The 11,414-nt window shown below is 39.7% G+C and overlaps 1 protein-coding gene across 1 annotated transcript in view; it reads right to left on the reverse strand.

Moving 5' to 3' along the window:
- The window catches only part of BEST3 (bestrophin 3), a 37,147-nt gene extending 34,575 nt beyond the window's left edge, over positions 1–2,572 (reverse strand). The window contains exons 1-2 of the mRNA XM_059186301.1: positions 2,357–2,572; positions 680–845 (exon numbers count right to left, since the gene is read on the reverse strand). Coding sequence (XP_059042284.1) covers positions 680–831 — 152 coding nt within the window. The 5' untranslated portion in view covers positions 832–845; positions 2,357–2,572. The remainder of the gene's footprint in view (positions 1–679; positions 846–2,356) is intronic.
- Positions 2,573–11,414: the final 8,842 nt, after the last annotated feature.

The raw sequence follows: 11,414 nt of genomic DNA on the forward strand, positions 1-11,414 counted from the left end.
GTATTTCTTGGACATGATTTTGCTCAGATTTTCTGTCAGTCTGACAGGCGTAGGTTGTGATGTTATAAAGAATAAACATCTTCCGTTGTGAATATAACACACCCCAAACTCAGAAGATATCAACAAAATAAATTAGTTTTCAGGCCTTTATTTAGTTGAGGTATAGGTAAGATTGGCAGGCACCATCCTGGATAAGATCTCGTCATTCCAGGCAAAAGATAGGAAAGTTGCCTGATATATACCATTCTCAAAGATGTTCATTATGTAGGTAGTTGCTATAAGCTGTCAAATTACAAACTGACATTATCAATGACAGAGCTGAGATGGGCACAAGTGATTATGTGTCTGTGGCCTTTGCCATTCCAAATCATCGCTGTGTATTTAAGTATGAATCTTCCCTTTTATACCTCTGGCGAAGTTTGGCAACATGACTCACTGTGATCAGCTAACGTGGGGCTGGAATGAGAGCCACCTGAATATGATAGAGTCTACTTAACATCCTGAGCATGGTTAGGTGTGGATTAAAATACCGTGTCCTGAGTTGAAGAAGGCAAGAGTGGATCATGCAAAGGAGGAGATTACATAATGCAAAAGTCAGCGGCAACCAAAGACTCCGATTTTTGAGACTGTATTCTTCCATGATATCTGATGGCCATAGGAGACATGCAAAGGAAGGTACCTGTACACCAAACTTATTGCCGTGTAAAAAACAGCAAAGACAATAAATTCCCTGTACAGTAGTTTGTAGATGCTGCCTCTCCACTTGAGGAGTAACCTATGAAATCCAAAAAAAGTCGCATTTGCTACTTTACTGGAGTACGTGACAGTCATCTTGGATAGCTTTTCTAGAAGAGCAAGAAGACAAAACACAAGTAAAAAGCAATGTTTAAGTTTGAGCGTTAAGTCTATCTCTCAGACTCAAGCCCCTAACCAGCCATCTCCCCATTCTGCCTTGCTCTGTTTAACTGATTTGGAATTTGGCGATAAGCACCTTCGCCCTGCTGAATCTTTTAGGAGGAAAGGGGAGTTAAGTAGTCTCTGGAAAGGGTGATATTGGAACTTGCATTCATTTCTAAATGTTATCCAGGTTTTATAGTCATCACTTAGTAATATTTAAATGAACAAATGTGATCTGAGAAGTGTGTTTTCTTAATTCATGGGAAGATTTAGGGTATCGATATGCTATATAAATTGACATTTCCAAAAGCACCAGCCAAATGTACTCTCTGGGTCTTTATTTGCTAAGGTATATAAAGAAGTATCTATTTCACCCTTAAATTTCCTGAGGGGGAATTGATAGCTCTCTACTTAGAAATCAGGAGATACTGTTGAAAGAAGCAAGCCTCTTGTGGGAATTTAATTCATGGGTCACTTTTGCTGGTTTTAGTTGGATGTGGGTACCTCTGTAGTGGGGCTCCAAGTGCATGGGAAACCCTCTGTACACTTTTCAAGGAAGGGTCACCGTGATAGTAGTGGACTTTTCCCTGGAAAAATCATCATAAAATACCTAGGGAGGTTCACTTTCTTTTTGGAACTGACCAAAATGAGGCCCCGATTTGGGTTCTCTCTACTTGGATCTGTTCCGTAGATGTGAGTAGGATGAGAATGGGACCCCAGTGCCTCGTTCCAGTGAGTTCTCTGGAATTCCATTGCTTTTCAACAAGACAGAAAACATTCAAGTTCTGAGATGGCCTTGAACTAATCCGGCACCACTACTCTCTAACATGGAGCAGAAACAGATAACAGGAGAGGTCTCTGAAATCTTTTTTGCTTCAAAAGGATCTATGAGGAGGGTCTTACAGAGAGCTACTTAGATGGAAGTTATGGGGGTTTTAGAGAGATTTGGGCTAGACACAGGAAATAAATCCTCTAGCAGATTTCTTACAGGAAGTAGCCTGCAGCACACATTTTATCTAAACGAGAAAACTTCCTGTCTTTATTTGGAGGTGAGAAAACAATCCAATTCTGATTTGCCTAGTTTCCCTGAAGAAATAAAACTCTGGCAATACATTCACAAACTTAAACTTTCAGCATCACTGATGTTAGTAAAGAAATCGGGGCTTTTTGGCATAAGGAAGTGGCATTACAAGAGGACGGCAATCATGCCACAAAACCAGTCTCATTTTCCCATCTTTACCTTGTCTCTCTGTCTAAAGTGAGTAGAGCCAAAATGGGGGGAGAGGAGCATAATAAATTAAGCCCACTTCATAATTTGTTCTCACGGGCAGTCTCATTTTAGCTAACAGTCCTCAACTTGGTTTAACAGCTCTCCTATCTGTTGCAGCCGTCAGAAAAATTAAGATCGGATAGAGTAGAGGTCAGAATGAAAATACACGGGTACTCTTTGTGCACTAACCTATTTCTTGGGTTCGGAGACTCCGGCAGGAAAGAAAATCTTGCAATTTCAGGCTCCCCCTGAAGAGGAGCCTTCAGGTCCGTGCTGTGTTCGGCTTCCCACTCCGCTCGTGCACACTCAGATTTCCTTTCCTTCTCTGGCCACCGAGAAGACCCAGAGGGTGACAGGTCCAGGAGTTAAATGTTTTTCCACTTGCGGAGGCCTGTTTATGCCAATTTGCCCACTGATGACAGTTATAGCCGGGAACAAACAGAAGCAACAGCTGCTGATGTAGCTTTTTTCTACTCTATAATTATAACTCCACCTGCCGCCCAAAGTACCCCTTTGAATGAGAAGTCGGAGGTGACGTGAAGGAGGTTGGGCCCTTGAAGTCTTGTTATTCTCATTTTGGTTCTACCCTGGGATCAAGGAAGACAGATCCATTTTCCCCTAAAGTGTTCTGTTTAGAAGTTCACTGGCCACAAAGGGGAATCAGGGTAGTCTGTGTGTGCTTAGGATGAAGAGTGAGTTGTTGTGAGGCCATAAACTGGGGCAGATGAGAATATATACAAGATTTTCACTCGTTTGAGAGGTATTGAGAATGATCTTCCCTTCAAAGCAACAAGCATGTGTGTTTGTGAATGCATGGGCATGTGCGCGTGCGTATTTTAGAAAAGCAAAGAGAATTATTGTGTGTGATGATGGCTTAGTGCAGTGGAAAACAGCACACGGATTCATTACATTTGTTACCCTTCTGTGGGCAGCTAGGAAAATTTTTTAATAATTCAAAATGGCTTCCATAGTTTTCTTCTTGAGAGAGGGAATACATTGGCATTCTCTAAATAGTGAAATAAATAATTCAGGGCCTTTGCAACCTTCTAAAGTAATGTGTGCCCCAAGCATTACAACTTTAGTTTAACTGAAACAACAACAAAAGACATATATTTTTGTGAGGAAAGAATAAAAAAAATGCTTATTTTGAAGTTGAGGAATATACATTGAAAAGGGTTTTTTAAGTAGCATCTTTAAGTTTTATATGCATTTGCCTGGTTTCTTTACTAAACTATAAGAACCCTAGAGCAAAGACAGAGCATAGGTGTCTAATATCTTGCTCCCATCCCTGTTCACAGTTCTAGAATGAAGTGGATAATGGATATTCAATATGCATCTGTTGTTTGATTAACATCTTTTTTTTCCAGTAAGAAGAATTACTGCCTTTATTTATTTTTTTATTTCTTTTCAGCATAACAGTATTCATTATTTTTGCACCACACCCAGTGCTCCATTCAATCCGTGCCCTCTCTAATACCCAACATCTTATCATCACTGTGACGCTTCTGTGAGTACATTTGGGGGAATTTGTGAACATTTTAAAAACACATGTATCATGCTGCACGTTTTACATGTGGTTGCCACGGGAAGTGGTTGACTAGACCTGATGGTGCGTTTATAAGGGTTTGCAAGACTAATCAGTGTTATAGAGTTTGAGCAAATCTAAACCCGAGTGCTTATGAAATAGAAACATGGAGAGTATTTTTTAAAAAAATTCTTACTTTTGTGTCTCCTACTGAAACATGGCAGGATTCCCAGCAGTAAGGACCGTGGAACCAGGGGAGTCGGCCTCCTCTATGGGGCACTGTTGGCTGGTCTCACTTTTAAACAAGGTTAATGATGCTCATCTTTCCCATTACACTGTTTTGAGGAATGACTAATTAATGGTTAAGATCGCATTTGAAATGCACGTTAGTCAATAATGATTAGACTAAATGAACAAACTCTCATTACTGAGCTCTGAGTCCGGGGGCTATTTCTAACAATGTCCAGAGAGATGCCTTTCAGAGATGAACTCATTAGAGGGGACAAGCCACTATAGCTTATTTCAAAATATCCAACAAACGCCAAATGGCACAGTTAACTGGTCATATGACTTTTTGAAGAAAACTTTAAAGTTTCTTGTTAAAAATAGACATTTTCCCAGATTCTGAAAGTAACATATGCTTATTAAAAAATAAAAAGTAAAACAACGCATAAAGAACAGAGTTATACTCTATATTGCTACCCTAGAGGAGTGATAATCATTTGGCACAGTGTTCATCTTTCCAGATTTCTGCAGAAAATATTTTAATTCCTATAATTAATAGTAAACAATAAGATAGACATCTCTTTTTGTATATATATGTGAGTGTATAAATATATGTATACACATAGACACAAACACACATATATATATATATTTATACAATTCCAGTCATATTTTGACAGTAAACATCAAGTAATGTGATCCTGACCACTCTGACTCTCAACGAACCTAATAAACACATTTGTCTTTGATTCCAGTAAAGATCCAGTGACAGGAAAATTCATAAAAAAAGAACAAGGGATCATTTCTAAGTGATGAGAATACTGATATTCATCCGTAGGTGTCTGGATAAATCACTGGTCATTCCTCAAAGGCAAACAAGAACAAACTGAAGTAACATTGCCAATTCCTCGAGTAGAACCAGCTTTTTAAAAAGCCCTACATTCATTTTAAACTCTTCTACTTATTTCATTGATGTGAGAAATCCTTTTGTTTTTAAAGAAAGGTATTTTTTTTTAAAGATTTTATTTATTTGACAGAAAGAGACCCACCAAGAGAGAGAACACAAGCAAGCAGAGTGGAAGAGGGAGAAGCAGGCTTCCCGCTGAGCAGGGAGCCTGATGCGGGGCTCCATCCCAGGACCCTGGGATCATGACCTGAGCCAAACCCAGATGCTTAACGAGCTAAGTCACCCAAGCGCTCCACTTACATTATTAAATAAGGAATAAGGAATAAGTAAACATGTTTGAACAGGATAAGGGCTTGAAAAAATCTGTGTTACAGAAAGACTGTGTAGAGAGAATGTGATGGATTTGAGTGGACAGGGGGTATAAGAAGGGAACCAGTCTGGAGTTATTATGGCTGTTCCTGTAGGAACTGGGGTGGTGGGTGAGTGGAATGCAGAGAAAGGACGGTGAGAGAAAGCCCAGAGGAAAACTACCGCAGGAGGGAAAAAAGGTTGCGGAGGCTTGGGGGGAGTGAAAGGGAGAGGAAAGGGATGTCTTCTAGGACTCTTCCTTTGTCCTTGGAGCCCACTTGCTCCACAAGAACTACAGAATACGATTTTGAATTTGTTCAAGTGACATGGTTCTCTGCAGAGCACCATGCAACTTTGATGTTTGATTTGATCCTGTAAATAAGAACATCTTATCAGAAAGAAATGGGTGCAAAGTAAAATCACAGGTAGAAGCCCATGGGCCCATAAAAAGTCAAGTCGTTGAATTATGTATGATTAGATAATCCTCAGGTTTTCTGTTAATAATCCTGTTAATAATACTTTTTCTGGCATTTGCTCATTTTGCAATATGCTGGCTCTCTACAAAAGATAGTAGTCAGGGCTGAAGCCCAAGAAAAATTCATAGAGTAAACTTTCAATTGAGAGCATTCATTCATGCTTTTTTTCCCCACAGCAGGGTACCTTGGCTCAGCTGGTTTGAGAGCATGCACAGTGATATTTTTTCCCTACAGTTAATTTTCAGTGGGCTCAGAGGGGCTGTAAGCTTCTTGAGAACTCCTGCTTTACTCTTTCCCTATTTACTGGTTGCTGTGAAGCAGCTGACTGGGACAAGCCATGTGTCAGTCCAGATGTATGGAGGTTTCTGATACATGGTGTTGGTGATGGAATGCAGCCAAAAGTCAAACCAAAGTGGGGTTAGTTAAGTTTTTTTCTTTTTGACTTCAGGGGAGAAATAGAGAACGTCTAGGATTAGAAGGGATATTGAATTTTATTACAGATGAAGTTCTAAGCTCCTAAGGGACTGGATATTTGAGGAGTCATCATCACTTTCTTTACACCGAGTAATTGCCAACTCAGCAGAACAGCAATGCATTAGTTCAAATTCTGAAGGTTATCTTTTTCTAATGGACGGTACAGAAATGTTGTTCTATTTTAGCGGTGGAAGCCTAGAGTCTAGAGGGTTCTTACTATGGTGCTTAAAGTGTATCCTGTGCTTTCTAATCAATTATATTTCTTAAATGGATGGGACTGCTTAGCTCAGGTACATTCCTGATTGCTAAAGGAAAAAACAAAAAACCAAAAAACCCTGCAACATAAAACCAACCAAAGAGCAGTATAGTTTTACATGGAAAAGTATACTGCTTATACTTTTTTGCATAAACAATATTTTTTATTCTAATATTTGTATATGCAAATCCAAGTATATTGCTTATTCCAAACAGCCAAGAGATTCTGTTACTTTACCACTGTAATGGTAGGAGGTGGCCATCTGGAAATTATAGAACTATAAAGGGAAGATATAGGTGAATAGAAAAATTCCAAGCATAAATCTCTGGATGCCTCTAAGACACCTTTCCATCTGAGGTAAAATGCATGTGGAAATGAAATACAGATGTTGGTTCTGGTTCTCTCACATGGTGGGTTGCTGCTTAATGGCTATTGCTGGAGAGGAGAGTGGGTTTGGAGTAAGAGAATGAAGGAGAAACTTCAGTTTGTGTTCCATATATTTTTGTATTTTTAAAGTAACATCCATATTTTCATATTTAATCATATGCAATAAAAATCTTATTTAATACCACTTCCAAATCTACTCCTCCACCTCAGATCTTTTATCCAACTCCAGAATGTTCATCATATTCTCATCAACATCTCAAATCCAACATGCCCCAAACTGGACTCCTGATCTTTTTCCTAGAAAATGCTCCATCTGTCACCTTTCATGTCAATTGATGAAAATTCCTTCCTCCCAAAAGGTAAAAACCTTGGAGTCACTCTCCACTCCTCTCTTTCTTTCCTACCACAGGCCAGTCTTCCACAAACCCTCCACTTCCCAGATAGACTCAGAAACTGTCACCTCACTCTCTGCTCACGTGCCTGGTCTTCCTCCCCTGCCTCCCCAAGCCACCATCATCGCTCTCACGGCTTGTTCTGGCAGCTTCCCGGCACACCTCCCAGCTCTCCACTTGCTCTCTTTCGTCCTCTGACAAGAAGGCAGAGTGCTCATACTGACAGGTAGGTCAGGTGCGTGGTGTCACTCCTCTGCTCAAAGCCCCTCCACGGCTCCCTCTTAAAAGCCCAAGTCCTTCAACTGTCCACAAGGTTCATGGCTGCAAGGCTCCATTTCCTCTCATGTTTTTTTCCTATCATTCTTCCCTATCCTGTGGGTCACATTCCTCTCCTTTCCTTCCTGGAACATATCTGGCATGGTCCCATCCTAAAGCCTGAGAAATGGCTCATCTTTGTGCCTGGAATGCCCTTCTTACAGGTATTTGAGGCATTGTCTCCCTCACTCTTTCAGATCTTTGCTCAAATCTTTTCTCCATGATCTGATAATCTTACTTAAAATTGCACACTGACCCAGTGCACCTCTCTCCCCCTTGCACTCCTGTTCCCCTTTATCCTTTTGCTTTTTATCCATGCCATTAATCTCCTTTAAAAAATATATATTTTATTTATTTATTTGACAAGCAGAGATTACAGTAGGCAGAGAGGCAGGCAGAGAGAGAGGGGGAAGCAGGCTCCCTGCTGAGAAGAGAGCCCTATGCAGGGTCGATCCCAGGTCCCTGAGATTATGACCTGAGCCGAAGGCAGAGGCTTAACCTGCTGAGCCACCCAGGCACCCCTATCTCCTTTATTTTTAAGAAAAAGTCTATCTATGTATCTATGTATCTATTTATTTGACACACAGAGAGAGAGAAAGCACACAAGCAGGTGGAGCAGCAGGCAGAGGAAGAGGGAGAAGTAGGCTCCCCGCTGAGCAGAGATCCATGTCTCCTTTAAATGTACCATCTAATTCACACATATATTGTGTTATTGTCTACTCATCCCTACTAAATTGGAAGTTTCACGAGGGTAGGGGGCTGTCTGTTTTGCTCACTGATGAAAACAAAGTGCACCCAATGCCTAGTTCAATAAATATTTCTTGAATGAATACATCTAAAGGAGAGACTAGAGAGGTTTCCACTTTTTTTTCATGTAAGTTTCATGAGCACAGATTCCATTTTTTTTTTTTAAAGATTTTATTTATTTATTTGACAGAGAGAAATCACAAGTAGATGGAGAGGCAGGCAGAGAGAGAGACGGAAGCAGGCTCTCTGCTGAGCAGAGAGCCCGATGCGGGACTCAATCCCAGGACTCTGAGATCATGACCTGAGCCGAAGGCAGCGGCTTAACCCACTGAGCCACCCAGGCGCCCCCAGATTCCATTATTTTGTTACTTGCTTTATATCTAACACCTAGAGAAGTATCTGGCATCTCACAGGTACCCAGTAAATACTTGTGAAATGAATAAGAGAACATATATTTTTATTCAGATGTTTAAGCCTATCTTTTTCATAGAAATGTTTCTTACAGGATGAAAATGAAGAGACTGGGAATTTTTCCTGCAGCGGTTTTATAGCGCGCCAGAAAGTGAGAGGCTGAGAGCACTTCGGGACCTCTGAGTACTGACTCCGCGTTCTTCCTGGACTGTGGGAAGCTACGCCTGCATTGTGTGGTCACCTCTTTTCTGAATTTGTGTATCCTTCGCTCACTCAGGAATTTAGAGAGTAGGAGTGTGGGTGGTTCCAGACAATCATCTGTAACTCTGCCTCTTACAGTGTTTTTTTTACTGACCTCAAGGAGATTTAGTGGAGGATACCACTGTGCTTTAAATAGCAATAAGGAAAGAGGCAGGAAAAAATTGATTCCTTTCACTTCCTATTGACTACCCTTTGGCATCATTTTGTTCCATGCACGGGACTGAGTACTCACTTTGCTGGTGACAGATGCCTTGCACACTCATTAAAATAGCAGGGTAATGAAAGAATGAATACAGTAAATGGCCTTTAATGCTGGTCTAGGTGGTGATGATATCACTTATGGTACACAGAAGGGGTCTTGAGGTTCCTGACCTTGAATGCCCTTCTGGGATAGGGGTTATGGTTCTTTGTGAAGATTAAATTACCAAGGTCCTTTAGTGGACTATTAATGACTAAATGCCAATAGCAGAGTAATAGTATATGAGGAGTGTAGATATGCTGTTAAAGGTTATTTCAGAGCACATTCTGACATATTTCAATATTTTTTGACATAAAAATGGAGGTAAATTGAGAATTAAGTCTTGTCTTTACTCTTTAACACCCTCTATGTACCCTGATAGTTTGGGGATGACTCATATTCACTCTCTTCTGTTTTTCCCATAGGCTCATAATGAGACTAAATTAAAAGCCCAAAAATGAGTTGCATAAAAGCAAACTCAATAGAACTCAGCTCATAGACCTCATGGCTTTAAGAAAACGAGGTCTGAGTGTGTGTGGACAAGGCTACTTTTCCCTTAGCACAGCACTGTCTTATTACAAGAAGACCAAAGAAAAAGGTAAGTTATATACAGTTTCCTTTTCATTCCAGCAAAACTAGGGGGTTGCTTTTTTTATCTTTGCCTTCCCTTCTGCAAACCCATCTTTTAAAGGTTTAATTTAGTTGTGTTTATCATTAGACTATTTAAGAGAACCAGGATAGTTCTTTGTAAACTTCATTACTATCTAACAAAATTACATATTAACTCACTTTTGACTCCACAATCCCATTTCCAAAAATTCACCTTGAAGCATGCCTCCAATAATGCAAAAATGCATATATATCAAGAAATCAATAGCAGCATTATTTGCAGCTGCAAAATATTGAAAAGAATCTAAATGCCTCTATGTAGGCCAGTGGTTGAATAAACTATGGTAGTCCACAAAATGGAGTACACAGATGCAGAAAGGATTAAGAGTGATCTTTATAAATTGATAGGGAGTGACTTCCAGGGTATATTGGGTGAAAAAAACAAAATGCAAAAGATTCAAATAAACACGTGGGAAGATATTTGACATCATTAGTCATTAGGAAAATGCATATCAAAACCACTTCACACCCATTAGGATGGCTATAATTAAAAAATAAACAAACACGGAAAATAGCATAGCATAGCAAGGATGTGGAGAAATTGGCACCCTTTGTGCATTGCTGGTAGGAATGGAAAATGGCTATGGAAAATGGTCTGGTGGTTCTTCCAAAAGTTAAACATGAAATTACCCTATGATCTGGCAATTGTATTTCTAGGTTTTTATCCCAAAATATTGAAAATAGGTCTTCAAACAAATATTTGTGCATGAATGTTCAAGGCAACACTATTCACATTAGCCAGAAGATGGAAACAACCCAATTGCTCATCAGCTGATGGACAGATAAACAAAATGTGGTAAATCCATACAATGGAATATTATTTAATCATAAAAAGAAATGAAGTACTGATACAGGCTACAACGTGGATGAACCTCAGAAACATTATAGTAAATGAAAGAAGCCAGATACAAAGGTCACACATATGGCAGAGTTCCATTTATATTAAACATCCAGACTAGGTAAGTCCATGGAGACAGAAAACAGATTAGTCATTGGCAGGGACTGTGGGGAAGGAGAAATGGGGAGTAACTTCTTAATGGTTATGGGGATTCCTTTTGGGGCAGTGAAAATATTGTGAATCTAAGCAGAGATGGTGGTTGTGTGTGAATGTACTAAAAACCAGTGAACTGTGCACTTTAAAATAGATAGTTTTATATTCTGTGAATTGTACCTCAAAAATAAAAGAAAGGGTCCCTATGGTATGCCTCCTTTCATGAAAGAAAAAGGGGGGAGATAAAATATATACGTATCTGTTCATTTGTGCAAAAGATACACAAGGATTAAATGTAATGAAGTCGGGTACTCAGCATTGGGGGGGAGTGAGGTGGGAGGAATGAGGAAGTAGGAGTTGGTAGCAGGGTTGGGAGAATGACATTTACCTGATACTTTGTTTTGTAGTTTTGGATGGCTCTGACTCTTAAAACCATAGTACTGTTTCACATATCCTCAAAATAAAGAATTAAAATCAACCAGGATGTGAGGAAACCCCAATTTGGAATACAAAGAGTAACAAATGGATATAAATATTACTGATGAATATCATAACCATACTAAAGAAGTTAGGGAAGAACCAACTAACTCTGGAAGATAGTATTTAGACTGTATAATGTAAGGCT

The sequence above is a fragment of the Mustela lutreola genome, chromosome 8, assembly GCF_030435805.1.
Source record: "Mustela lutreola isolate mMusLut2 chromosome 8, mMusLut2.pri, whole genome shotgun sequence".
Classification (NCBI taxonomy): Eukaryota; Metazoa; Chordata; class Mammalia; order Carnivora; family Mustelidae; genus Mustela; species Mustela lutreola.